The sequence below is a fragment of the Trachurus japonicus genome, chromosome 18, assembly GCF_045865225.1.
Source record: "Trachurus japonicus isolate A0001 chromosome 18, Traja_1.0".
NCBI classification, from domain to species: domain Eukaryota; kingdom Metazoa; phylum Chordata; class Actinopteri; order Carangiformes; family Carangidae; genus Trachurus; species Trachurus japonicus.
The window spans coordinates 22,151,729-22,178,807 of NC_140924.1; the positions used below are offsets into that span (position 1 = coordinate 22,151,729).

The 27,079-nt window shown below is 43.7% G+C and overlaps 3 protein-coding genes and 1 long non-coding RNA gene across 4 annotated transcripts; all 4 read right to left on the reverse strand.

Moving 5' to 3' along the window:
* Positions 1 to 756: 756 nt before the first annotated feature.
* LOC146969335 (uncharacterized) lies at positions 757 to 2,540 on the reverse strand (the record flags this gene model as incomplete). Its single annotated transcript, XM_085759383.1, has 6 exons — positions 757 to 876; positions 970 to 1,121; positions 1,202 to 1,266; positions 1,389 to 1,591; positions 1,650 to 1,801; positions 1,873 to 2,540. Coding segments are annotated over 6 exons (1,341 nt in total), but the record flags the coding sequence as incomplete, so codon positions are not given.
* A 511-nt stretch (positions 2,541 to 3,051) lies between these two features.
* Positions 3,052 to 3,549, reverse strand: LOC146969336 (uncharacterized). Its single transcript, XR_015034256.1, has 3 exons — positions 3,451 to 3,549; positions 3,266 to 3,330; positions 3,052 to 3,185 (listed from the first exon to the last, which is right to left on the reverse strand). It is a non-coding gene; the product is annotated as an uncharacterized LOC146969336 (long non-coding RNA).
* Positions 3,550 to 3,561: 12 nt separating this feature from the next.
* Positions 3,562 to 26,564, reverse strand: LOC146969337 (uncharacterized; the record flags this gene model as incomplete). The annotated part of the gene is made up of 9 exons (XM_085759384.1): positions 26,374 to 26,564; positions 21,367 to 21,518; positions 19,922 to 21,122; positions 19,353 to 19,642; positions 16,117 to 19,211; positions 11,693 to 15,411; positions 5,577 to 6,571; positions 4,592 to 5,312; positions 3,562 to 4,375 (listed from the first exon to the last, which is right to left on the reverse strand). Coding segments are annotated over exons 1-9 (11,178 nt in total), but the record flags the coding sequence as incomplete, so codon positions are not given.
* On the reverse strand, positions 7,405 to 10,467 carry LOC146969338 (uncharacterized; the record flags this gene model as incomplete). Its single annotated transcript, XM_085760458.1, has 5 exons — positions 7,405 to 7,564; positions 7,694 to 8,147; positions 8,851 to 8,939; positions 9,512 to 9,829; positions 9,899 to 10,467. Coding segments are annotated over 5 exons (1,590 nt in total), but the record flags the coding sequence as incomplete, so codon positions are not given.
* Positions 26,565 to 27,079: the final 515 nt, after the last annotated feature.

Sequence of the window (27,079 nt, forward strand, 5' to 3'; positions counted from 1 at the left end):
CACCAAATATATGTAGTTATATAGGCTAATATAATTATATATAATTTAGCAATAAATATTTGATGTTTCAATTTGATTTCGAATCGTGTGGCCCTTCACTCACTTTATCGGAGTCAGTGTGGCCCTCTGGAAAAAATAATTGCCCACCCCTGGGTTGGTGTATGCACCCCACTGTACATGTGCTCTGCATGTCTTTGTTTCCGGATCAAACACTGATTTTACAGTTAAATGTACACCAGGCAGTGTTACTTATGATCGCTAAATTGAACATTTCCAACCTTTGACAGGCCCAGATCCTCTGTCTTAGGCAAATTAGCAAAACAGGAGAGACAACTTGCATTTAAAAAAGATTTAATATTACATGAATACATTTCGTAAAAGGAAACAAGTGCATTGTCATAACATCATGTACATAATGATAAATGAAAAAACAATAGGGGAAAATAGTATGAGGCTCTGACCTACATATATTCCTTCATTTAAAAACCTAAACATTAATTTTACATGCAATTTGACACTATAGTAAAGTTGAAATCAGACAGTATTAGTAATTTGCACTACGTTAAATATTAATACAGTACTTTGCTCACTGAAGGTAGTGCAGTGAAGATACATTGGTATCTTCATAGTAAGCCATTGCAAATAATTCCTGACATGTCAGTGTTAAATGAATAGTGCTAATCATTGAGCTTAATATTCTAGCGATTATTAAATGAAGCTTAGACTTTTTTTCAAGTCATTTGTCTTGCCATGGCAGTCATGTTCTAATATCACTTCAAAGGGAACTCGGATATTGCTGGCTTGACAGTAGCCACAGCAACATCACAAGAAAGGATGCAGTGACATGACTGATCTTGTGGCTTACTCCACTTGAAGCTGTGAAATATGGGAGAAAAAAAAATCAGCATTATTTCAATAATAATTATTCAGCCTGTTCTTTTTGACCCATGAGTACTAAATATTTCTTACATATGACGTCAGTCACAGTGATGGAGCTGCCTTCAATATCGAATCCAGAGACAGTTGAAGTTGCACTGATCAAAACACTGGCAATCTGAGTATTATTGGGAACAGATGTGCTTCCGAAGCTGATGATCATGTCATTAATGATTGATCCGTTTCTTCAGGAGGAAAAATAGTTAAGTGAGAGAAATCAAATTTAGACCACAATTCTGTACCAAAGTAAGTCCGAAAAAATTACCTGAATGCCACCACGTCCAAGGAATTGAAAGAAGAGGGGAATTCAGTTTGATACAAAGGTTCAAGCTGCAAAAACAAACACACAGAAGGGTTATTTTCTTAACTTAATGATCATTTATTAAAGTTGTCTATCATAACATATTCTGGTCTCTGATGACTATATTACAATATGATAATGTGATACTGACTTGTCCCTTTATGTTGGATGCTCGGTTTTGAAAAGCAGCAGATGATGTGTTCAGCAAGTCACTTGTAAATGTGTCTGATCGAGACCTGAAAACAACCCGACTTGTGAGAGTGACAGTTGTAGATACAGCAATAGTGGATGCAACACTTGAGGAAGGTGCAATAGTTGCTGTAGGTGATGTAGTTGTAGTCACTGTGGTTGTTGCTACAGCAGTTGTTGTAGTTGGAGCAGTCGTTGTTGTTGTGGGTCCAGTTGTAGTTGCTGTTGTAGTTGTGGTTGATGCAGTGGTAGATTCTGTAGAAGCAGTGACTGATGCAGTAGGAGAAGCTGTGGAAGCAGTTGTACTTACTGCCGTGGTTGGTGTCGATACAGTGGAAGATGCTGTTGAAGCGGTTGTTGAAGCAGTGGTAGATGCTGTCGATGCAGTGGTTGAAGTGGTTGTTGGTGTGGATGGAGTTGTTGTTGCTGTTGAAGTTGGTGTTGACGCAGTGGTAGATGCTGTTGAAGCAGTGGTTGAAGTAGTTGTTGGTGTGGATGGAATTGTTGTCAAAGCAGTGGTTGAAGTAGTTGTTGGTGTTGTAGTTGTTGATGCAGTAGTAGGTGCTGTTGAAGCAGTGGTTGAAGTAGTTGTTGGTGTGGATGGAGTTGTCGTTGAAGCAGTGGTTGAAGTAGTTGTTGGTGTGGATGGAGTTGTTGTTGGTGTTGTAGTTGGTGTTGATGCGGTAGTAGATGCTGTTGAAGCAGTGGTTGAAGTAGTTGTTGGTGTGGATGGAGATGTAGTCGAAGCAATGGTTGAAGTAGTTGTTGGTGTGGATGGAGTTGTCGTCGGTGTTGATGCAGTGGTAGATTCTGTAGAAGCAGTGACTGATGCAGTAGGAGAAGCTGTGGAAGCAGTTGTAGTTACTGCCGTAGTTGGTGTTGATACAGTGGAAGATGCTGTTGAAGCGGTTGTTGACGCAGTGGTAGATGCTGTTGAAGCAGTGGTTGAAGTAGTTGTTGGTGTGGATGGAATTGTTGTCAAAGCAGTGGTTGAAGTACTTGTTGGTGTTGTAGTTGTTGATGCAGTAGTAAGTGCTGTTGAAGCAGTGGTTGAAGTAGTTGTTGGTGTGGATGGAGTTGTCGTTGAAGCAGTGGTTGAAGTAGTTGTTGGTGTGGATGGAGTTGTAGTCGAAGAAGTGGTTGGAGTAGTTGTTGGTGTGGATGGAGTTGTTGTTGGTGTTGTAGTTGGTGTTGATGCGGTAGTAGATGCTGTTGAAGCAGTGGTTGAGGTAGTTGTTGGTGTGGATGGAGATGTAGTCGAAGCAATGGTTGAAGAAGTTGTTGGTGTGGGTGGAGTTGTCGTCGGTGTTGATGCAGTGGTAGATGCTGTTGAAGCAGTAGTTGAAGTTGTTGTTGGTGTTGATGCAGTAGTAGATGCTGTTGAAGCAGTGGTTGAAGTAGTTGTTGGTGTGGATGGAGTTGTTGTCGGTGTTGATGCAGTGGTAGATGCTGTTGAAGCAGTGGTTGTTGGTGTTGATGCTGTAGTAGATGCTGTTGAAGCAGTAGTTGAAGAAGCTGTCAATTATGGGAGAAAAAAAATCAGCATTATTTCAATAATAATTATACAGCCTGTTCTTTTTTATCCATGAGTACTAAATATTTCTTACATATGACGTCAGTCACAGTGATGGAGCTGCCTTCAATATCGAATCCAGAGACAGTTGAAGTTGCACTGATCAAAACACTGGCAATCTGAGTGTTATTGGGAACAGATGTGCTTCCGAAGCTGATGATCATGTCATTAATGATTGATCCATTTCTTCAGGAGGAAAAATAGTTAAGTGAGAGAAATCAAATTTAGACCACAATTCTGCACCAAAGTAAGTCCGAAAAAATTACCTGAATGCCACCACGTCCAAGGAATTGAAAGAAGAGGGGAATTCAGTTTGATACAAAGGTTCAAGCTGCAAAAACAAACACACAGAAGGGTTATTTTCTTAACTTAATGATCATTTATTAAAGTTGTCTATCATAACATATTCTGGTCTCTGATGAATATTAACATATGATAATGTGATACTGACTTGTCCCTTTATGTTGGATGCTCGGTTTTGAAAAGCAGCAGATGATGTGTTCAGCAAGTCACTTGTAAATGTGTCTGATCGAGACCTGAAAACAACCCGACTTGTGAGAGTTGAAGATGCTGTTGAAGCAGTGGTTGAAGTAGTTGTTGGTGTGGATGGAGTTGTTGTTGGTGTTGATGCAGTAGTAGATGCTGTTGAAGCAGTGGTTGAAGTGGTTGTTGCTGTTGTAGTTGGTGTTGATGCAGTAGTAGATGCTGTTGAAGCAGTAGTTGAAGTAGTTGTTGGTGTAGATGGAGTTGTAGTCGAAGCAGTGGTTGAAGTGGTTGTTGGTGTGGATGGAGTTGTTGTTGGTGTTGTAGTTGGTGTTGATGCAGTAGTAGATGTTGTTGAAGCAGTGGTTGAAGTAGTTGTTGGTGTGGATGGAGTTGTCGTCGAAGCAGTGGTTGAAGTAGTTGTTGGTGTGGATGAAGTTGTCGTCGAACCAGTGGTTGAAGTAGTTGTTGGTGTGGATGGAGTAGTCGTCGAAGCAGTGGCTGAAGTAGTTGTTGGTGTGGATGGAGTTGTCGTCAAAGCAGTGGTTGAAGTAGTTGTTGCCGTGGATGGGGTTGTCGTCGAAGCAGTGGTTGAAGTAGTTGTTGGTGTGGATGGAGTTGTCGTCAAAGCAGTGGTTGAAGTAGTTGTTGGTGTGGATGGAGTTGTCGTTGAAGCAGTGGTTGAAGTCGTTGTTGGTGTGGATGGAGTTGTCGTCGAAGCAGTGGTTGACGTCGTTGTTGTTGTGGATGGAGTTGTAGTTGAAGCAGTGGTTGAGGTAGTTGTTGGTGTGGATGGAGTTGTTGTTGGTGTTGTAGTTGGTGTTGATGCAGTAGTAGATGCTGTTGAAGCAGTGGTTGAAGTAGTTGTTGGTGTTGATGCAGTAGTAGATGCTGTTGAAGCAGTGGTTGAAGTAGTTGTTGGTGTGGATGGAGTTGTTGTTGGTGTTGATGCGGTAGTAGATGCTGTTGAAGCAGTAGTTGAAGTTGTTGAAGCAGTGGTTGAAGTTGTTGTTGGTGTGGATGGAGTTGTAGTTGAAGCAGTGGTTGAAGTAGTTGTTGGTGTGGATGGAGTTGTTGTTGGTGTTGATGGAGTTGTAGTTGGTGTTGATGGAGTTGTAGTTGAAGCAGTGGTTGAGGTAGTTGTTGGTGTGGACGGAGTTGTTGTTGGTGTTGTAGTTGGTGTTGATGAGGTAGTAGATGCTGTTGAAGCAGTAGTTGAAGTTTTTGAAGCAGTGGTTGAAGTTGTTGTTGGTGTGGATGGAGTTGTCGTTGAAGCAGTGGTTGAAGTAGTTGTTGGTGTGGATGGAGTTGAAGTCGAAGCAGTGGTTGAAGTAGTTGTTGGTGAAGATGGAGTTGTTGTTGGTGTTGTAGTTGGTGTTGACGCAGTAGTAGATGCTGTTGAAGCAGTAGTTGTAGTTGTTGAAGCAGTGGTTGAAGTAGTTGTTGGTGTAGATGGAGTTGTCGTCAAAGCAGTGGTTGAAGTAGTTGTTGGTGTGGATGGAGTTGTTGTTGGTGTTGATGAAGTGGTTGATGCTGTTGAAGTAGTTGTTGGTGTGGATGGAGTTGTCGTCGAAGCAGTGGTTGAAGTAGTTGTTGGTGTGGATGGAGTTGTCGTCGAAGCAGTGGTTGAAGTAGTTGTTGGTGTGGATGGAGTTGTCGTCGAAGCCGTGATTGAAGTAGTTGTTGGTGTGGATGGAGTTGTCGTCGAAGCAGTGGTTGGAGTAGTTGTTGCTGTGGATGGAGTTGTAGTCGAAGCAGTGGTTGAAGTCGTTGTTGGTGTGGTTGGAGTTGTTGTTGGTGTTGTAGTTGGTGTTGATGCGGTAGAAGATGCTGTTGAAGCAGTGGTTGAAGTAGTTGTTGGTGTAGATGGAGTTGTCGTCAAAGCAGTGGTTGGAGTAGTTGTTGGTGTGAATGGAGATGTAGTCGAAGAAGTGGTTGAAGTAGTTGTTGGTGTGGATGGAGTTGTAGTCGAAGCAGTGGTTAAAGGAGTTGTTGGTGTGGATGGGGTTGTTGTTGGTGTTGTAGTTGCTGTTGACGCGGTAGTAGATGCTGTTGAAACAGTAGTAGATGTTGTTGAAGCAGTGGTCGAAGTAGTTGTTGGTGTGGATGGAGTTGTAGTCGAAGCAGTGGTTGAAGTCGTTGTTGGTGTGGATGGAGTTGTCGTCAAAGCAGTGGTTGAAGTAGTTGTTGGTGTGGATGGGGTTGTCGTCGAAGCAGTGGTTGAAGTAGTTGTTGGTGTGGATGGAGTTGTCGTCAAAGCAGTGGTTGAAGTAGTTGTTGGTGTGGATGGAGTTGTCGTTGAAGCAGTGGTTGAAGTCGTTGTTGGTGTGGATGGAGTTGTCGTTGAAGCAGTGGTTGAAGTCGTTGTTGGTGTTGTAGTTGGTGTTGACGCGGTATTAGATGCTGTTGAAGCAGTAGTTGAAGTTGTTGAAGCAGTGGTTGAAGTAGTTGTTGGTGTGGATGGAGTTGTTGTTGGTGTTGTAGTTGGTGTTGATGCAGTGGTAGATGCTGTTGAAGTAGTTGTTGGTGTGGAAGGAGTTGTCGTCGAAGCCGTGGTTGAAGTAGTTGTTGGTGTGGATGGAGTTGTAGTCGAAGAAGTGGTTGGAGTAGTTGTTGGTGTGGATGGAGTTGTAGTCGAAGCAGTGGTTGGAGTAGTTGTTGCTGTGGATGGAGTTGTAGTCGAAGCAGTGGTTGAAGTCGTTGTTGGTGTGGTTGGAGTTGTTGTTGGTGTTGTAGTTGGTGTTGATGCGGTAGAAGATGCTGTTGAAGCAGTGGTTGAAGTAGTTGTTGGTGTAGATGGAGTTGTCGTCAAAGCAGTGGTTGGAGTAGTTGTTAGTGTGAATGGAGATGTAGTCGAAGAAGTGGTTGAAGTAGTTGTTGGTGTGGATGGAGTTGTAGTCGAAGCAGTGGTTGGAGTAGTTGTTGGTGCGGATGGAGTTGTAGTCAAAGCAGTGGTTGAAGTCGTTGTTGGTGTGGATGGAGTTGTAGTCGAAGCAGTGGTTGAAGTCGTTGTTGGTGTGGATGGAGTTGTCGTCAAAGCAGTGGTTGAAGTAGTTGTTGGTGTGGATGGAGTTGTTGTTGATGTTGTAGTTGGCGTTGATGCGGAAGTAGATGCTGTTGAAGCAGTGGTTGAAGTAGTTGTTGGTGTGGATGGAGTTGTAGTTGAAGCAGTGGTTGGAGTAGTTGTTGGCGTGGATGGAGTTGTAGTCGAAGAAGTGGTTGGAATAGTTGTTGGTGTGGATGGAGTTGTAGTCGAAGAAGTGGTTGGAATAGTTGTTGGTGTGGATGGAGTTGTAGTCGAAGCAGTGGTTGAAGTCGTTGTTGGTGTGGATGGAGTTGTCGTTGAAGCAGTGGTTGAAGTAGTTGTTGGTTTGGATGGAGTTGAAGTCGAAGCAGTGGTTGAAGGAGTTGTTGGAGTGAATGGGGTTGTTGTTGGTGTTGTAGTTGGTGTTGATGCGGTAGTAGATGCTGTTGAAACAGTAGTAGATGTTGTTGAAGCAGTGGTCGAAGTAGTTGTTGGTGTGGATGGAGTTGTAGTCGAAGCAGTGGTTGAAGTCGTTGTTGGTGTGGATGGAGTTGTCGTCAAAGCAGTGGTTGAAGTAGTTGTTGGTGTGGATGGAGTAGTCGTCGAAGCAGTGGTTGAAGTAGTTGTTGGTGTGGATGGAGTTGTCGTTGAAGCAGTGGTTGAAGTAGTTGTTGGTGTGGATGGAGTTGTCGTCAAAGCAGTGGTTGAAGTAGCTGTTGGTGTGGATGGAGTTGAAGTTGAAGCAGTGGTTGAAGTAGTTGTTGGTGTGGATGGAGTTGAAGTCGAAGCAGTGGTTGAAGTAGTTGTTGGTGTAGATGGAGTTGTTATTGGTGTTGTAGTTGGTGTTGACGCGGTAGTAGATGCTGTTGAAACAGTAGTTGAAGTTGTTGAAGCAGTGGTTGAAGTAGTTGTTGGTGTAGATGGAGTTGTCGTCAAAGCAGTGGTTGAAGTCGTTGTTGGTGTGGTTGGAGTTGTTGTTGGTGTTGTAGTTGGTGTTGATGCGGTAGTAGATGCTGTTGAAGCAGTGGTTGAAGTAGTAGTTGGTGTGGATGGAGTTGTAGTTGAAGCAGTGGTTGGAGTAGTTGTTGGTGTGGATGGAGTTGTAGTCGAAGAAGTGGTTGGAGCAGTTGTTGGTGTGGATGGAGTTTTAGTCGAAGCAGTGGTTGAAGCCGTTGTTGGTGTGGATGGAGTTGTCGTTGAAGCAGTGGTTGAAGTAGTTGTTGGTTTGGATGGAGTTGAAGTCGAAGCAGTGGTTGAAGGAGTTGTTGGTGTGGATGGGGTTGTAGTTGGTGTTGACGCGGTAGTAGATGCTGTTGAAACAGTAGTAGATGTTGTTAAAGCAGTGGTCGAAGTAGTTGTTGGTGTGGATGGAGTTGTAGTCGAAGCAGTGGTTGAAGTCGTTGTTGGTGTGGATGGAGTTGTCGTCAAAGCAGTGGTTGAAGTAGTTGTTGGTGTGGATGGAGTAGTCGTCGAAGCAGTGGTTGAAGTAGTTGTTGGTGTGGATGGAGTTGTCGTTGAAGCAGTGGTTGAAGTAGTTGTTGGTGTGGATGGAGTTGAAGTCGAAGCAGTGGTTGAAGTAGTTGTTGGTGTAGATGGAGTTGTTGTTGGTGTTGTAGTTGGTGTTGACGCGGTAGTAGATGCTGTTGAAACAGTAGTTGACGTTGTTGAAGCAGTGGTTGAAGTAGTTGTTGGTGTAGATGGAGTTGTCGTCAAAGCAGTGGTTGAAGTCGTTGTTGGTGTGGTTGGAGTTGTTGTTGGTGTTGTAGTTGGTGTTGATGCGGTAGTAGATGCTGTTGAAGCAGTGGTTGAAGTAGTTGTTGGTGTGGATGGAGTTGTAGTTGAAGCAGTGGTTGGAGTAGTTGTTGGTGTGGATGGAGTTGTAGTCGAAGAAGTGGTTGGAGCAGTTGTTGGTGTGGATGGAGTTTTAGTCGAAGCAGTGGTTGAAGCCGTTGTTGGTGTGGATGGAGTTGTCGTTGAAGCAGTGGTTGAAGTAGTTGTTGGTTTGGATGGAGTTGAAGTCGAAGCAGTGGTTGAAGGAGTTGTTGGTGTGGATGGGGTTGTAGTTGGTGTTGACGCGGTAGTAGATGCTGTTGAAACAGTAGTCGATGTTGTTGAAGCAGTGGTCGAAGTAGTTGTTGGTGTGGATGGAGTTGTAGTCGAAGCAGTGGTTGAAGTCGTTGTTGGTGTGGATGGACTTGTCGTCAAAGCAGTGGTTGAAGTAGTTGTTGGTGTGGATGGAGTAGTCGTCGAAGCAGTGGTTGAAGTAGTTGTTGGTGTGGATGGAGTTGTCGTTGAAGCAGTGGTTGAAGTAGTTGTTGGTGTGGATGGAGTTGTCGTCAAAGCAGTGGTTGAAGTAGCTGTTGGTTTGGATGGAGTTGAAGTTGAAGCAGTGGTTGAAGTAGTTGTTGGTGTGGATGGAGTTGAAGTCGAAGCTGTGGTTGAAGTAGTTGTTGGTGTAGATGGAGTTGTTGTTGGTGCTGTAGTTGGTGTTGACGTGGTAGTAGATGCTGTTGAAACAGTAATTGAAGTTGTTGAAGCAGTGGGTGAAGTAGTTGTTGGTGTAGATGGAGTTGTCGTCAAAGCAGTGGTTGAAGTAGTTGTTGGTGTGGATGGAGTTGTCGTCAAAGCAGTGGTCGAAGTAGTTGTTGGTGTGGATGGAGTTGTAGTCGAAGCAGTGGTTGAAGTCGTTGTTGGTGTGGATGGAGTTGTCGTCGAAGCAGTGGTTGAAGTAGTTGTTGGTGTGGATGGAGTAGTCGTCGAAGCAGTGGTTGAAGTAGTTGTTGGTGTGGATGGAGTTGTCGTTGAAGCAGTGGTTGAAGTAGTTGTTGGTGTGGATGGAGTTGTCGTCAAAGCAGTGGTTGAAGTAGCTGTTGGTTTGGATGGAGTTGAAGTTGAAGCAGTGGTTGAAGTAGTTGTTGGTGTGGATGGAGTTGAAGTCGAAGCTGTGGTTGAAGTAGTTGTTGGTGTAGATGGAGTTGTTGTTGGTGCTGTAGTTGGTGTTGACGTGGTAGTAGATGCTGTTGAAACAGTAGTTGAAGTTGTTGAAGCAGTGGGTGAAGTAGTTGTTGGTGTAGATGGAGTTGTCGTCAAAGCAGTGGTTGAAGTAGTTGTTGGTGTGGATGGAGTTGTCGTCAAAGCAGTGGTTGAAGTAGTTGTTGCCATGGATGGGGTTGTCGTCGAAGCAGTGGTTGAAGTAGTTGTTGGTGTGGATGGAGTTGTCATCAAAGCAGTGGTTGAAGTAGTTGTTGGTGTGGATGGAGTTGTCGTTGAAGCAGTGGTTGAAGTCGTTGTTGGTGTGGATGGAGTTGTCGTCAAAGCAGTGGTTGAAGTAGTTGTTGGTGTGGATGGAGTTGTTGTTGGTGTTGTAGTTGGTGTTGATGCGGTAGTAGATGCTGTTGAAGCAGTGGTTGAAGTAGTTGTTGGTGTAGATGGAGTTGTCCTCAAAGCAGTGGTTGAAGTAGTTGTTGGTGTGGATGGAGTTGTAGTTGAAGCAGTGGTTGGAGTAGTTGTTGGTGTGGATGGAGTTGTAGTCGAAGAAGTGGTTGGAGCAGTTGTTGGTGTGGATGGAGTTTTAGTCGAAGTAGTTGTTGAAGCCGTTGTTGGTGTGGATGGAGTTGTCGTTGAAGCAGTGGTTGAAGTAGTTGTTGGTTTGGATGGAGTTGTCGTCAAAGCAGTGGTTGAAGTAGTTGTTGGTGTGGATGGAGTTGTTGTTGGTGTTGTAGTTGGTGTTGATGCGGTAGTAGATGCTGTTGAAGCAGTGGTTGAAGTAGTTGTTGGTGTTGATGGAGTTGTCCTCAAAGCAGTGGTTGAAGTAGTTGTTGGTGTGGATGGAGTTGTAGTTGAAGCAGTGGTTGGAGTAGTTGTTGGTGTGGATGGAGTTGTGGTCGAAGAAGTGGTTGGAGCAGTTGTTGGTGTGGATGGAGTTTTAGTCGAAGTAGTGGTTGAAGCCGTTGTTGGTGTGGATGGAGTTGTCGTTGAAGCAGTGGTTGAAGTAGTTGTTGGTTTGGATGGAGTTGAAGTCGAAGCAGTGGTTGAAGGAGTTGTTGGTGTGGATGGGGTTGTAGTTGGTGTTGTAGTTGGTGTTGACGCGGTAGTAGATGCTGTTGAAACAGTAGTAGATGTTGTTGAAGCAGTGGTCGAAGTAGTTGTTGGTGTGGATGGAGTTGTAGTCGAAGCAGTGGTTGAAGTCGTTGTTGGTGTGGATGGAGTTGTTGTCAAAGCAGTGGTTGAAGTAGTTGTTGGTGTGGATGGAATAGTCGTTGAAGCAGTGGTTGAAGTAGTTGTTGGTGTGGATGGAGTTGTCGTTGAAGCAGTGGTTGAGGTAGTTGTTGGTGTGGATGGAGTTGTCGTCACAGCAGTGGTTGAAGTAGCTGTTGGTGTGGATGGAGTTGAAGTTGAAGCAGTGGTTGAAGTAGTTGTTGGTGTGGATGGAGTTGTCGTCAAAGCAGTGGTTGAAGTAGTTGTTGGTGTGGATGGAGTTGTCGTTGAAGCAGTGGTCGAAGTCGTTGTTGGTGTGGATGGAGTTGTCGTCAAAGCAGTGGTTGAAGTAGTTTTTGGTGTGGATGGAGTTGTCGTTGAAGCAGTGGTTGAAGTCGTTGTTGGTGTGGACGGCGTTGTTGTTGGTGTTGTAGTTGGTGTTGACGCGGTAGTAGATGCTGTTGAAGCAGTAGTTGAAGTTGTTGAAGCAGTGGTTGAAGTAGTTGTTGGTGTGGATGGAGTTGTTGCTGGTGTTGTAGGTGGTGTTGATGCAGTGGTAGATGCTGTTGAAGTAGTTGTTGGTGTGGATGGAGTTGTCGTCGAAGCCGTGGTTGAAGTAGTTGTTGGTGTGGATGGAGTTGTAGTCGAAGAAGTGGTTGGAGTAGTTGTTGGTGTGGATGGAGTTGTAGTCGAAGCAGTCGTTGGAGTAGTTGTTGCTGTGGATGGAGTTGTAGTCGAAGCAGTGGTTGAAGTCGTTGTTGGTGTGGTTGGAGTTGTTGTTGGTGTTGTAGTTAGTGGTGATGCGGTAGTAGATGCTGTTGAAGCAGTGGTTGAAGTAGTTGTTGGTGTAGATGGAGTTGTCGTCAAAGCCGTGGTTGGAGTAGTTGTTGGTGTGAATGGAGTTGTAGTCGAAGAAGTGGTTGAAGTAGTTGTTGGTGTGGATGGAGTTGTAGTCGAAGCAGTGGTTGAAGTCGTTGTTGGTGTGGATGGAGTTGTCGTCAAAGCAGTGGTTGAAGTCGTTGTTGGCGTGGACGGCGTTGTTGTTGGTGTTGTAGTTGGGGTTGACGCGGTAGTAGATGCTGTTGAAGCAGTAGTTGAAGTTGTTGAAGCAGTGGTTGAAGTAGTTGTTGGTGTGGATGGAGTTGTTGTTGGTGTTGTAGTTTGTGTTGATGCAGTGGTAGATGCTGTTGAAGTAGTTGTTGGTGTGGATGGAGTTGTCGTCGAAGCCGTGGTTGAAGTAGTTGTTGGTGTGTATGGAGTTGTAGTCAAAGAAGTGGTTGGAGTAGTTGTTGGTGTGGATGGAGTTGTAGTCGAAGCAGTGGTTGGAGTAGTTGTTGCTGTGGATGGAGTTGTAGTCGAAGCAGTGGTTGAAGTCGTTGTTGGTGTGGTTGGAGTTGTTGTTAGTGTTGTAGTTTGTGTTGATGCGGTAGTAGATGCTGTTGAAGCAGTGGTTGAAGTAGTTGTTGGTGTAGATGGAGTTGTCGTCAAAGCAGTGGTTGAAGTAGTTGTTGGTGTGGATGGAGTTGTAGTTGAAGCAGTGGTTGGAGTAGTTGTTGGTGTGGATGGAGTTGTAGTCGAAGAAGTGGTTGGAGTAGTTGTTGGTGTGGATGGAGTTGTAGTCGAAGCAGTGGTTGAAGTCGTTGTTGGTGTGGATGGAGTTGTAGTTGAAGCAGTGGTTGAAGTCGTTGTTGGTGTGGATGGAGTTGTCGTCAAAGCAGTAGTTGAAGTAGTTGTTGGTGTGGATGGAGTTGAAGTCGAAGCAGTGGTTGAAGGAGTTGTTGGTGTGGATGGGGTTGTAGTTGGTGTTGTAGTTGGTGTTGACGCGGTAGTAGATGCTGTTGAAACAGTAGTAGATGTTGTTGAAGCAGTGGTCGAAGTAGTTGTTGGTGTGGATGGAGTTGTAGTCGAAGCAGTGGTTGAAGTCGTTGTTGGTGTGGATGGAGTTGTTGTCAAAGCAGTGGTTGAAGTAGTTGTTGGTGTGGATGGAATAGTCGTTGAAGCAGTGGTTGAAGTAGTTGTTGGTGTGGATGGAGTTGTCGTTGAAGCAGTGGTTGAGGTAGTTGTTGGTGTGGATGGAGTTGTCGTCACAGCAGTGGTTGAAGTAGCTGTTGGTGTGGATGGAGTTGAAGTTGAAGCAGTGGTTGAAGTAGTTGTTGGTGTGGATGGAGTTGTCGTCAAAGCAGTGGTTGAAGTAGTTGTTGGTATGGATGGAGTTGTCGTTGAAGCAGTGGTCGAAGTCGTTGTTGGTGTGGATGGAGTTGTCGTCAAAGCAGTGGTTGAAGTAGTTTTTGGTGTGGATGGAGTTGTCGTTGAAGCAGTGGTTGAAGTCGTTGTTGGTGTGGACGGCGTTGTTGTTGGTGTTGTAGTTGGTGTTGACGCGGTAGTAGATGCTGTTGAAGCAGTAGTTGAAGTTGTTGAAGCAGTGGTTGAAGTAGTTGTTGGTGTGGATGGAGTTGTTGCTGGTGTTGTAGGTGGTGTTGATGCAGTGGTAGATGCTGTTGAAGTAGTTGTTGGTGTGGATGGAGTTGTCGTCGAAGCCGTGGTTGAAGTAGTTGTTGGTGTGGATGGAGTTGTAGTCGAAGAAGTGGTTGGAGTAGTTGTTGGTGTGGATGGAGTTGTAGTCGAAGCAGTCGTTGGAGTAGTTGTTGCTGTGGATGGAGTTGTAGTCGAAGCAGTGGTTGAAGTCGTTGTTGGTGTGGTTGGAGTTGTTGTTGGTGTTGTAGTTAGTGGTGATGCGGTAGTAGATGCTGTTGAAGCAGTGGTTGAAGTAGTTGTTGGTGTAGATGGAGTTGTCGTCAAAGCCGTGGTTGGAGTAGTTGTTGGTGTGAATGGAGTTGTAGTCGAAGAAGTGGTTGAAGTAGTTGTTGGTGTGGATGGAGTTGTAGTCGAAGCAGTGGTTGAAGTCGTTGTTGGTGTGGATGGAGTTGTCGTCAAAGCAGTGGTTGAAGTCGTTGTTGGCGTGGACGGCGTTGTTGTTGGTGTTGTAGTTGGGGTTGACGCGGTAGTAGATGCTGTTGAAGCAGTAGTTGAAGTTGTTGAAGCAGTGGTTGAAGTAGTTGTTGGTGTGGATGGAGTTGTTGTTGGTGTTGTAGTTTGTGTTGATGCAGTGGTAGATGCTGTTGAAGTAGTTGTTGGTGTGGATGGAGTTGTCGTCGAAGCCGTGGTTGAAGTAGTTGTTGGTGTGTATGGAGTTGTAGTCAAAGAAGTGGTTGGAGTAGTTGTTGGTGTGGATGGAGTTGTAGTCGAAGCAGTGGTTGGAGTAGTTGTTGCTGTGGATGGAGTTGTAGTCGAAGCAGTGGTTGAAGTCGTTGTTGGTGTGGTTGGAGTTGTTGTTAGTGTTGTAGTTTGTGTTGATGCGGTAGTAGATGCTGTTGAAGCAGTGGTTGAAGTAGTTGTTGGTGTAGATGGAGTTGTCGTCAAAGCAGTGGTTGAAGTAGTTGTTGGTGTGGATGGAGTTGTAGTTGAAGCAGTGGTTGGAGTAGTTGTTGGTGTGGATGGAGTTGTAGTCGAAGAAGTGGTTGGAGTAGTTGTTGGTGTGGATGGAGTTGTAGTCGAAGCAGTGGTTGAAGTCGTTGTTGGTGTGGATGGAGTTGTAGTTGAAGCAGTGGTTGAAGTCGTTGTTGGTGTGGATGGAGTTGTCGTCAAAGCAGTAGTTGAAGTAGTTGTTGGTGTGGATGCAGTTGTTGCTGGTGTTGTAGTTGGTGTTGATGCGGTAGTAGATGCTGGTGAAGCAGTAGTTGAAGTTGTTGAAGCAGTGGTTGAAGTAGTTGTTGGTGTAGATGTAGTTGTCGTCAAAGCAGTGGTTGGAGTAGTTGTTGGTGTGGATGGAGTTGTAGTCGAAACAGTGGTTGAAGTCGTTGTTGGTGTGGATGGAGTTGTAGTCGAAGCAGTGGTTGAAGTCGTTTTTGGTGTGGATGGAGTTGTCGTCAAAGCAGTGGTTGAAGTAGTTGTTGGTGTGGATGGAGTTGTTGTTGGTGTTGTAGTTGGTGTTGATGCGGTAGTAGATGCTGTTGAGGCAGTGGTTGAAGTAGTTGTTGGTGTGGATGGAATTGAAGTTGAAGCAGTGGTTGGAGTAGTTGTTGGTGTGGATGGAGTTGTTGTTGAAGCAGTGGTTGAAGTAGTTGTTGGTGTGAATGGGCTTGTCGTTGAAGCGGTGTTTGAAGTAGTTGTTGGTGTGGATGGGGTTGTCGTTGAAGCAGTGGTTGAAGTAGTTGTTGGTGTGGATGGAGTTGTAGTCGAAGCAGTGGTTGAAGTCGTTGTTGGTGTAGATGGAGTTGTCGTCAAAGCAGTGGTTGGAGTAGTTGTTGGTGTGGATGGAGTTGTAGTCGAAGCAGTGGTTGAAGTCGTTGTTGGTGTGGATGGAGTTGTAGTCGAAGCAGTGTTTGGAGTAGTTGTTGGTGTGGATGGAGTTGTTGTTGGTGTTGTAGTTTTTGTTGATGCAGTGGTAGATGATGTTGAAGTAGTTGTTGGTGTGGATGGAGTTGTCGTCAAAGCAGTGGTTGGAGTAGTTGTTGGTGTGGATGGAGTTGTAGTCGAAGCAGTGGTTGAAGTCGTTGTTGGTGTGGATGGAGTTGTAGTCGAAGCAGTGTTTGGAGTAGTTGTTGGTGTGGATGGAGTTGTCGTCGAAGAAGTGGTTGAAGTAGTTGTTGGTGTGGATGGAGTTGTAGTCGAAGCAGTGGTTGGAGTAGTTGTTGGTGTGGATGGAGTTGTAGTCGAAGCAGTGGTTGAAGTCGTTGTTGGTGTGGATGGAGTTGTAGTCGAAGCAGTGGTTGAAGTCGTTGTTGGTGTGGATGGAGTTGTCGTCAAAGCAGTGGTTGAAGTAGTTGTTGGTGTGGATGGAGTTGTCGTCAAAGCAGTGGTTGAAGTAGTTGTTGGTGTGGATGGAGTTGTTGTTGGTGTTGTAGTTGGTGTTGATGCGGTAGTAGATGCTGTTGAAGCAGTGGTTGAAGTAGTTGTTTGTCTAGATGGAGTTGTCGTCAAAGCAGTGGTTGAAGTAGTTGTTGGTGTGGATGGAGTTGTAGTCGAAGCAGTGGTTGGAGTAGTTGTTGGTGTGAATGGAGTTGTAGTCGAAGAAGTGGTTGGAGTAGTTGTTGGTGTGGATGGAGTTGTAGTCGAAGCAGTGGTTGAAGTCGTTGTTGGTGTGGAAGGAGTTGTAGTCAAAGCAGTGGTTGAAGTAGTTTTTGGTGTGGATGGAGTTGTTGTTGGTGTTGTAGTTGGTGTTGATGCGGTAGTAGATGCTGGTGAAGCTGTGGTTGAAGTCGTTGTTGGTGTGGATGGAGTTGTAGTCGAAGCCGTGGTTGAAGTCGTTGTTGGTGTGGATGGAGTTGTCGTCAAAGCAGTGGTTGAAGTAGTTGATGGTGTGGATGGAGTTGTTGTTGGTGTTGTAGTTGGTGTTGATGCGGTAGTAGATGCTGTTGAAGCAGTAGTTGAAGTTGTTGAAGCAGTGGTTGAAGTAGTTGTTGGTGTAGATGGAGTTGTCGTCAAAGCAGTGGTTGAAGTAGTTGTTGGTGTGGATGGAGTTGTTGTTGGTGTTGTAGTTGGTGTTGATGCGGTAGTAGATACTGTTGAAGCAGTGGTTGAAGTAGTTGTTGGTGTAGATGGAGTTGTCGTCAAAGCAGTGGTTGGAGTAGTTGTTGGTGTGGATGGAGTTGTAGTCGAAGAAGTGGTTGGAGTAGTTGTTGGTGTGGATGGAGTTGTAGTCGAAGCAGTGGTTGAAGTCGTTGTTGGTGTGGATGGAGTTGTTGTTGGTGTTGTAGTTGGTGTTGATGCGGTAGTAGATGCTGTTGAAGCAGTGGTTGAAGTAGTTGTTGGTGTAGATGGAGTTGTCGTCAAAGCAGTGGTTGGAGTAGTTGTTGGTGTGGATGGAGTTGTAGTCGAAGAAGTGGTTGGAGTAGTTGTTGGTGTGGATGGAGTTGTAGTCGAAGCAGTGGTTGAAGTCGTTGTTGGTGTGGAAGGAGTTGTAGTCAAAGCAGTGGTTGAAGTAGTTTTTGGTGTGGATGGAGTTGTTGTTGGTGTTGTAGTTGGTGTTGATGCGGTAGTAGATGCTGGTGAAGCTGTGGTTGAAGTCGTTGTTGGTGTGGATGGAGTAGTAGTCGAAGCCGTGGTTGAAGTCGTTGTTGGTGTGGATGGAGTTGTCGTCAAAGCAGTGGTTGAAGTAGTTGATGGTGTGGATGGAGTTGTTGTTGGTGTTATAGTTGGTGTTGATGCGGTAGTAGATGCTGTTGAAGCAGTAGTTGAAGTTGTTGAAGCAGTGGTTGAAGTAGTTGTTGGTGTGGATGGAGTTGTAGTCGAAGCAGTGGTTGAAGTAGTTGTTGGTGTGGATGGAGTTGTAGTCGAAGCAGGTGTTGGAGTAGTTGTTGCTGTGGATGGATTTGTAGTCGAAGCAGTGGTTGGAGTAGTTGTTGGTGTGGATGGAGTTGTAGTCGAAGCAGTGGTTGAAGTCGTTGTTGGTGTGGATGGAGTTGTCTTCGAAGCAATGGTTGAAGTAGTTGTTGGTGTGGATGGAGTTGTTGTTGGTGTCGTAGTTGGTGTTGATGCGGTAGTAGATGCTGTTGAAGCAGTTGTTGAAGTTGTTGAAGCAGTGGTTGAAGTAGTTGTTGTTGTAGATGGAGTTGTCGTCAAAGCAGTGGTTGAAGTAGTTGTTGGTGTGGATGGAGTTGTTGGTGTTGTAGTTGGTGTTGATGCAGTGGTAGATGCTGTTGAAGTTGTTGTTGGTGTGGATGGAGTTGTCGTCAAAGCAGTGGTTGAAGTAGTTGTTGGTGTGGATGGAGTTGTCGTTGAAGCAGTGGTTGAAGTAGTTGTTGGTGTGGATGGAGTTGTAGTCGAAGCAGTGGTTGAAGTAGTTGTTGGTGTGGATGGAGTTGTAGTCGAAGCAGTGGTTGAAGTCGTTGTTGGTGTGGATGGAGTTGTAGTCGAAGCAGTGGTTGAAGTCGTTGTTGGTGTCGTTGGAGTTGTTGTTGGTGTTGTAGTTGGTGTTGATGCGGTAGTAGATGCTGTTGAAGCAGTGGTTGAAGTAGTTGTTGGTGTAGATGGAGTTGTCGTCAAAGCAGTGGTTGGAGTAGTTGTTGGTGTGGATGGATTTGTAGTCGAAGCAGTGGTTGGAGTAGTTGTTGGTGTGGATGGAGTTGTAGTCGAAGCAGTGGTTGGAGTAGTTGTTGGTGTGGATGGAGTTGTAGTCGAAGAAGTGGTTGGAGTAGTTGTTGGTGTGGATGTAGTTGTTGTTGGTGTTGTAGTTTTTGTTGATGCAGTGGTAGATGATGTTGAAGTAGTTGTTGGTGTGGATGGAGTTGTAGTCGAAGCAGTGGTTGGAGTAGTTGTTGGTGTGGATGGAGTTGTAGTCGAAGCAGTGGTTGAAGTCGTTGTTGGTGTGGATGGAGTTGTAGTCGAAGCAGTGGTTGAAGTCGTTGTTGGTGTGGATGGAGTTGTAGTCGAAGCAGTGGTTGAAGTCGTTGTTGGTGTGGATGGAGTTGTCGTCAAAGCAGTGGTTGAAGTAGTTGTTGGTGTGGATGGAGTTGTTGTTGGTGTTGTAGTGGTAGTAGATGCTGTTGAAGCAGTGGTTGAAGTAGTTGTTGGTGTGGATGGAGTTGTTGTTGAAGCGGTGGTTGAAGTAGTTGTTGGTGTGAATGGGCTTGTCGTTGAAGCGGTGGTTGAAGTAGTTGTTGGTGTGGATGGGGTTGTCGTTGAAGCAGTGGTTGAAGTAATTATTGGTGTGGATGGAGTTGTAGTCGAAGCAGTGGTTGAAGTAGTTGTTGGTGTGGATGGAGTTGTTGTTGGTGTTGTAGTGGTAGTAGATGCTGTTGAAGCAGTGGTTGAAGTAGTTGTTGGTGTGGATGGAGTTGTTGTTGAAGCAGTGGTTGAAGTAGTTGTTGGTGTGGATGGGCTTGTCGTTGAAGGAGTGATTGAAGTAGTTGTTGGTGTAGATGGAGTTGTCGTCAAAGCAGTGGTTGAAGTAGTTGTTGGTGTGGATGGAGTTGTGGTCGAAGCAGTGGTTGAAGTAGTTGTTGGTGTGGATGGAGTTATCGTCGAAGCAGTGGTTGAAGTAGTTGTTGGTGTGGATGGAGTTGTCGTCGAAGCAGTGGTTGAAGTCGTTGTAGGTGTGGATAGAGTTGTCGATGAAGGAGTGGTTGAAGTAGTTGTTGGTGTAGATTGAGTTGTCGTCAGAGCAGTGGTTGAAGTAGTTGTTGGTGTGGATGGAGTTGTAGTCGAAGCAGTGGTTGAAGTAGTTGTTGGTGTAGATGGAGTTGTCGTCGAAGCAGTGGTTGAAGTAGTTGTTGGTGTGGATGGAGTTGTCGTCGAAGCAGTGGTTGAAGTCGTTGTTGGTGTGGATGGAGTTGTTGTCGAAGCAGTGGTTGAAGTAGTTGTTGGTGTGGATGGAGTTGTAGTCGAAGCAGTGGTTGAAGTCGTTGTTGGTTTGGATGGAGTTGTCGTTAAAGCAGTGGTTGAAGTAGTCGTTGGTGTGAATGTAGTTGTTTTTGGTGTTGTAGTTGGTGTTGATGCAGTGGTATATGCTGTTGAAGTAGTCGTTGGTGTGGATGGAGTTGTAGTTGATGCTGTGGTTGAAGGAATTGTTGGTGTGGATGGAGTTGTTGTTGGTGTTGTAGTTGGTGTTGATGCAGTAGTAGATGTTGTTGAAGCAGTGGTTGAAGTAGTTGTTGGTGTAGATGGAGTTGTTGTTGGTGTTGTAGTTGGTGTCGATGCAGTAGTAGATGTTGTTGAAGCAGTGGTTGAAGTTGTTGAAGCAGTGGTTGAAGTAGTTGTTGGTGTAGATGGAGTTGTAGTCGAAGCAGTGGTTGGTGTGGATGGAGTTGTTGTTGGTGTTGTAGTTGGTGTTGATGCAGTGGTAGATGCTGTTGAAGCGGTGGTTGAAGTTGTTGAAGCAGTGGTTGAAGTAGTTGTTGGTGTGGATGGAGTTGACGTCAAAGCAGTGGTTGAAGTAGTCGTTGGTGTGAATGTAGTTGTTTTTGGTGTTGTAGTTGGTGTTGATGCAGTGGTATATGCTGTTGAAGTAGTCGTTGGTGTGGATGGAGTTGTAGTTGATGCTGTGGTTGAAGGAATTGTTGGTGTGGATGGAGTTGTTGTTGGTGTTGTAGTTGGTGTTGATGCAGTGGTATATGCTGTTGAAGTAGTCGTTGGTGTGGATGGAGTTGTAGTTGATGCTGTGGTTGAAGGAATTGTTGGTGTGGATGGAGTTGTTGTTGGTGTTGTAGTTGGTGTTGATGCAGTAGTAGATGTTGTTGAAGCAGTGGTTGAAGTAGTTGTTGGTGTAGATGGAGTTGTTGTTGGTGTTGTAGTTGGTGTCGATGCAGTAGTAGATGTTGTTGAAGCAGTGGTTGAAGTTGTTGAAGCAGTGGTTGAAGTAGTTGTTGGTGTAGATGGAGTTGTAGTCGAAGCTGTGTTTGGTGTGGATGGAGTTGTTGTTGGTGTTGTAGTTGGTGTTGATGCAGTGGTAGATGCTGTTGAAGCGGTGGTTGAAGTTGTTGAAGCAGTGGTTGAAGTAGTTGTTGGTGTGGATGGAGTTGTCGTCAAAGCAGTGGTTGAAGTAGTTGTTGGTGTGGATGGAGTTGTCGTCGAAGCAGTGGTTGAAGTCGTTGTTGCCGTGGATGAGGTTGTCGTCGAAGCAGTGGTTGAAGTAGTTGTTGGTGTGGATGGAGTTGTTGTTGAAGCAGTGGTTGAAGTAGTTGTTGGTGTAGATGGAGTTGTCGTCAAAGCAGTGGTTGAAGTAGTTGTTGGTGTGGATGGAGTTGTCGTCAAAGCAGTGGTTGAAGTCAATGTTGCCGTGGATGGGGTTGTCGTCGAAGCAGTGGTTGAAGTAGTTGTTGGTGTGGAAGGAGTTGTCGTTGAAGCAGTGGTTGAAGTAGTTGTTGGTGTAGATGGAGTTGTCGTCGAAGCAGTGGTTGAAGTAGTTGTTGGTGTGGATGGAGTTGTTGTTGAAGCAGTGGTTGAAGTAGTTGTTGGTGTGGATGGAGTTGTTGTTGGTGTTGTAGTTGGTGTTGATGCGGTAGTAGATGTTGTTGAAGCAGTGGTTGAAGTAGTTGTTGGTGTGGATGGAGTTGTTGTTGAAGCAGTGGTTGAAGTAGTTGTTGGTGTGGATGGAGTTGTTGTTGGTGTTGTAGTTGGTGTTGATGCGGTAGTAGATGTTGTTGAAGCAGTGGTTGAAGTAGTTGTTGGTGTGGATGGAGTTGTTGTTGAAGCAGTGGTTGAAGTAGTTGTTGGTGTAGATGGAGTTGTCGTCAAATCAGTGGTTGAAGTAGTTGTTGGTGTGAATGTAGTTGTTGTTGGTGTTGTAGTTGGTGTTGCTGCAGTGGTAGATGCTGTTGAAGTAGTCGTTGGTGTGGATGGAGTTGTCGTTGAAGCAGTGGTTGATGTAGTTGTTGGCGTTGTTGTTGGTGTTGTAGTTGGTGTTGATGTAGTGGTAGATGCTGTTGAAGCAGTGGTTGAAGTAGTTGTTGGTGTGGATGGAGTTGTTGTTGGTGTTGTAGTTGGTGTTGATGCAGTAGTTGAAGTTGTTGAAGCAGTGGTTGAAGTAGTTGTTGGTGTGGATGGAGTTGTCGTTGAGGCAGTGGTTGAAGTAGTTGTTGGCGTTGTTGGTGGTGTTGTAGTTGGTGTTGATGTAGTGGTAGATGCTGTTGAAGCAGTGGTTGAAGTAGTTGTTGGTGTGGATGCAGTTGTCGTTGGTGTTGTAGTTGGTGTGGATGCAGTGGTAGATGCTGTCGAAGCTGTACTTGATGTTGTAGTAGATGCTGTCGAAGCAGTACTTGATGTTGTAGTAGATGCTGTCGAAGCAGTACTTGATGTTGTAGTAGATGCTGTCGAAGCTATTGTTGCAGCAGTTGTCGTAGTCAGAGATGCTGTTGCAGTATTTGTTGTGGTTGTTGTGCTTGCAGCAGTTGTACTTTCAGTAAATGTGTTTGCAGCAGTTGCTAGAAGCCAAGAGGTGAAAAAGAGAATGTAGAAGAGTTATTTTTTGTTTTTCATTAAATTGATTTTAGTTTAAAAGTATCAGTTGTTTTTAAAGTGAAATGGAAAAACTGCTGAAATTTGAAAATCATTAATTAAAAACATATATTTTTTAATTAATAATTGATCATATTAGTGAATTGAGGCATGTATGTTTTGATATGATCCATGCATCCATAAAAATTTTTTTAATAGTTCTACTTGACTTACCTGTTACCATCAGTAAACCTAATAGTACCCGACTGACATCCATCCTGTCAAATCAAACACATCATTAAAATCATGCCCATCATATAGATTTCGAATTGTACTGTTACTAAAAAATACAATTTTGGAAATGTTTTAATTCTTTTTAGTACGAGTGATTTCAGAGGCGGTTCTGACTAGCTTTACCACCCCCTCCCAAAACCCCACCAACGAACAAACACAAGAATATATTTGTATTATTTCATTGTATATAATCAGTGTTGGAAGGGTTACTTTTAAAATGTATTCCCCTACAGATTGCTGATTACATGTCCCAAAATCTGCAATCTGTAATGTATTTGGATTACTCAAGTAAAGCAATGTATTCTGAATACTTTCTGGATTACTTTTAGTTTACTTCAAAATTGCCTGCCTGAGCGCCTTTAACACTGAATTTGATCTTACACATGATCTTATAGGCTACCGTGGCTCCTTTATTTTTTTATTTATTTAAAATAAAATGTAAATGCGTCAGAGTTAGCAACTTGCTAATTTGCATCCGTAGTCCCTTGGCAGGTAACACACAAACAGACAGAAATATACAAGAATTATACAGTGGTTCACAATCATATACACATTCATACCTATACATAAAGTGCATGTGATCTATAAAGTGCCTGGTATAAAGTGCCAGTTTCTAAAGTGCAAGTGCAAGTTTAAATAGGTAAAGTGCAAGTCTAAATGGATGGATCCAGAATGTGGTGGCCCGCACCCGCCGCCTGGGGTGAACCAAGACATTGGAGACTACAGTAGTAGCAGTTATATAAGTGCCATTCACACACACATACTTACAGAGATAAATTGCAATATAGAAAAATAAGACAAATGCAGTGCATGCATACATACGTATAGCAGAACTAGACTTATTTTGGTACACAGGCGCTACCAAATCATTTCTCTGGGTAGTCTGGTTTCTTCCCACAGTTCGGTTTGTACATTGGGTTGATCGGCAGGTCTAAATTGTCTCTAGGTTTGAATGTGATTGTGTGAGGTTGAGGTTGAGGTTGATTACTTGGTAACTTGTGCCAAGTGTAAAGTTATTGTTGTCAATTTTTATTGTCATTTATGTTAAATATTTTACAATTTAATTCAAATACAACACTAAATTGGAAGAAAATTATCTCATCATCTTGTTCCGCAATAAAACGTTGATCATTCAAATTATGAACATAATCATGAACAGTGTTATCACGACACAACTTTATACTATTCCATTACTCCTTTATATAATATATATAAAGCAGTACTGTTAGTACATTAAAAAAAAAGTTAAATGTTTTTAAGCATGATGTATTTTATTAAATGATTAATCACGGCAATAGCAGACGCACCTACATTGCATTCCTGTATATATTTAAAAGTGTACTTACTTGAAATTAAAAGATATCGGACAAAAGGTCAGGAGTCCCTTTATTTCTTGTTGTCTAGACATTTTTACGTATTTTGAGTGTCCAGATGTGTGACAGAGTCTGTTTTTTTTTTAAATTCCGTAGCCCAATCCACATTTGTAACACTGCAAACTTCTCATCTTCTGGTCGACAGCCAGCACCTGTCAAAGCCTTTATGTACTGGAGAGGAAGACAAACCAGTAATGTGACCAGTCCAGTTTTCAGAAATGTCTTTACACCTTAGGGATTAAGAATACTAAATCACTGTGTTTTCTTACCCCACAGTCCTCCTGTCACATTCTTGTAAGAACACAGTTGTATACTCTTTCTTTTTTTTCTTTTTTTTTTTTTAAGTATATTTTTTGGCTTTTCATGCCTTTATTAGATAGGACAGTTGAGAGTGTGACAGGAAATGGGGGGCAGAGAGGGGGAATGACACGCAGGATAGGGCCGTCCGACGCGGGATTCTAACCGGGGCCGCCTGCAGCGAGGACTATAGCCTCAACACATGGGGCGGGTGCTCTACCAACTGAGCTAAACACCGCCCCCAGTTGTATACTCTTTCTTGTCTCTAGTTTCAGGAATATGCTTAACTTTCCCCGTATATGAAAGTTAAAAGCAGTTCAAATCAGTCTATAGTGCAGAATAACTAGAATAAATGCAGAGTTCTAAAGAAGTGAAATACAGTGGAAAAAATGTGATTGATAATAGATTTTCAAACTCAAAATATATTGAATCAATGTTATTAAATAAAGTTAAACAGACAGTATAAAATCCCTAATAAATGAATACAGAGTTTTTATATATGGAGTAAAATCAAGCCAAAGGAAATATAGGAATAGATAATGCTGATGACCTGAAACTGTCTGTCTTGACATATTCATTTTTAAATGTCAGGGAGAGAGAAATACCACATCTTACATAACAGACAGCAACTTCAGAGGAGGGATAGTGAGGTAGGGAGTGGTTTTGTAAACACAACAGGAATAAGACAGTGGGTAATAAATGGATGGACTCAGGGAATGACAGATTACATATTTGAAATGTTTTTAAAGGTATTTCCTAAGTGAATGGAGAGCACTCAAAATGACCTTAGGATATATCCCTTTTTTCTTTTCCTTCAGAGAATAGCTGGCAAAAGTTTAGCCACATAAATGTTGTGTTGCGTTAGAGCTCTGGACCCAAATGCAGAAGACCAGACGTGGGTGTGAGTCAAACAGTCGGTTTATTGGGACAGAGGGACAATATGAAGGTAAGATTGTATGGCAGGGGGCAGGCAGGCCTGTGAGCAGAGAGGCAGGGGACGTGGATGGTCTGGGTACAGCAGCAGCGTAGGAGCAGGATCCTGGAGGCAGAATGGGAGGTACAAGCGATATCACTGGTAACACTGACAAGTTCTAGTAGCACAGGCAGAACTACCACGTAGCGGTGACAATCTGGCAGTGAGCCCACAGGAGGCCAGCCTCTTTATACTGCTCCTGATGAGGATGATTCGTCCCAGGTGTGTAGCAGCCAGCAGCCATCTTGAGACCCACGCCCAGCCTCTGCCAAGAGAACACAGCCCCAACTCCACACACCACAAAAAAATGGCGAGTTCCCTAATTTGATAACAAATGTTAAGGAAAAAAAATCAAGATTTTTCTACTTCATGGTAGCTTGGTTATTGTTTAGCTTGTATTATTATTATTATTATTATTATTATTATTATTATTATTATTATTATTATTATTATTATTATTATTATTATTATTATTATTATTATTATTATGCCTTCATTATAGTGAAAATGAAATTATGAACCTTTTCAACCTTCTACCTTGCCATGAAATTGGTAAAGTTAGAGTATGGTGTGTCTAGTTAGAGAAGTTGATATGCAATGCTGAAACAGAATATAGTTATTTGTCCAAAATGTTTTGTGGTAACTGTAGTACAGATTTAGGTCTGGACATTTTTTCTCCGTTTTCTTAAGTTTTCTGAAGTCAGGCAGGTTTTTATCAAAATAAGAATATATAAAAGAATATCACTAATCATAATAAATAATAAGAATATATAAAAGACTATCACTAATCATAATAAACAAAGAATAAGAATAAAACAATTCACCGTGTAATGTATAATATATGTATAGTCTTTTGTGGCTCATGGGAGTCTATCCTTGTCCCATGGCCAAGAGCTTGAAGAGGATGTAGGAGTTGACAACAGCAATATCTACAAAATGATAAAAGAAGGTCTTGTACCATCTCCTTGTCTTCCCTCAAACAGAGTAATATTGGATCAGGGCATCTGACAGATCCACCCCTCCCATGTACGTACTTATTGTAATCCCTGACGGCATCAGAAACGGGGATGTTTTTATTGTGCCACTGTCCATCCTCCTTTACTCTCCTGTACCTCCTCCTATACCCAAACTTGGTTGGCTTGGCTCTCATGAACTGCCTGAAGCCGATTCTAGCTTTACTTGATACCATACGCTCGTCAATTCCCTGCATGGCTGGAAGAGCATGTTGCAAGCAGTGATCTGGCTGTAGAGCGGTTTGATATTGAAGAGCCGGTCGTAGTCAGGTGTTCCCTTCTTTTTCTGGTTCTCTTCATCTTTGATATTACATAGATGGAGGGACCAAAAAATGGCTTCAAATGTGTCTCTCGTCATGCAGCTCTGTGGAAAGGTAAAGTTGTAGGGCCACTCTCTTCTCCACATGTCTGCCCTTGAATGCACATGGACCATCCCAGAATAAAGTATTATGAAAAAAATATGAAATATGAAAAAGTTCTCAACTGAGAGGGGAGACCATTTGAAACACATACCTGAGGCTTTTCTTCAGACTGCATTGTCATTTGTGTTATTGACAATGGTGTGAATAGTGCTGGAGCTGAAGAAAAGCTTGAACAAGCTCAGTGGTGACCATGCCACTGTCAATTCTGGGCCCTGGTGGATGCTTTGGCTCAAATTTTGGCAGCAGTGGTTCCACATCTGGCTCTTCTGGATTACACCACCGCTCTTGGTCATCACCACCATCCCCACATCCAGGGGTAGCCTGCTTTGGCCGTTTACTGACAGGCCCACATCGTCTCTGCTGACCTCTCTTTGACTGTGATGGAGGTGGGGCAGGGGAACGTGACCTTGGAGCGCCTCGTCTTCCTTGCTGGTGGCACAAACCCCTCATCTTCATCATCCTCATCCTCACTAGAAAGAGAAGACATAGCCTCAGGGCTGGGGGGCTTCAGTGCTATTGGTGCCAGATGGCCCTGGGGTCTCATCCACTTGGTCATCCTCTTGGCTTTGAAAATGGAGACAAATGATAAGAATCATTTCACAGAACAATACATCAGTCCAATTCATAATAACGTGTTTCGCCAAAAGAGACAAATCTTGAGCAACTATGTACAAATAGTGATTGAATTACACAACACAAATAATGAATATACATATAGTCGGACAGACGTCATGCTCCCCATTAAAACCTCTGCAGGGCTAGGTTAAGTGACACAAGGCAGCATGTTAGCGCCAAAACTCTTGACTGAAAATGACCATAAAACTTAATTTAGCAGTCAAAACGACACAAAACCACTGGGTAATGTATTTGCAGTAAACAATAGTTCATTACAGTATTTATCATGTTCATGTTTTTATGTTTTCTCCAACATAATGAATATAACTGCTCTGATCATAGGTACAATCTTCATTTCTGACCCTCTCTGTCTGTCTCTTTCTAGTCTGCTGAGATCAAGAACTGCTTGGCAAGATGGTGTGACGCTGTATTGTTTTTTTTTTAATATCAACAACT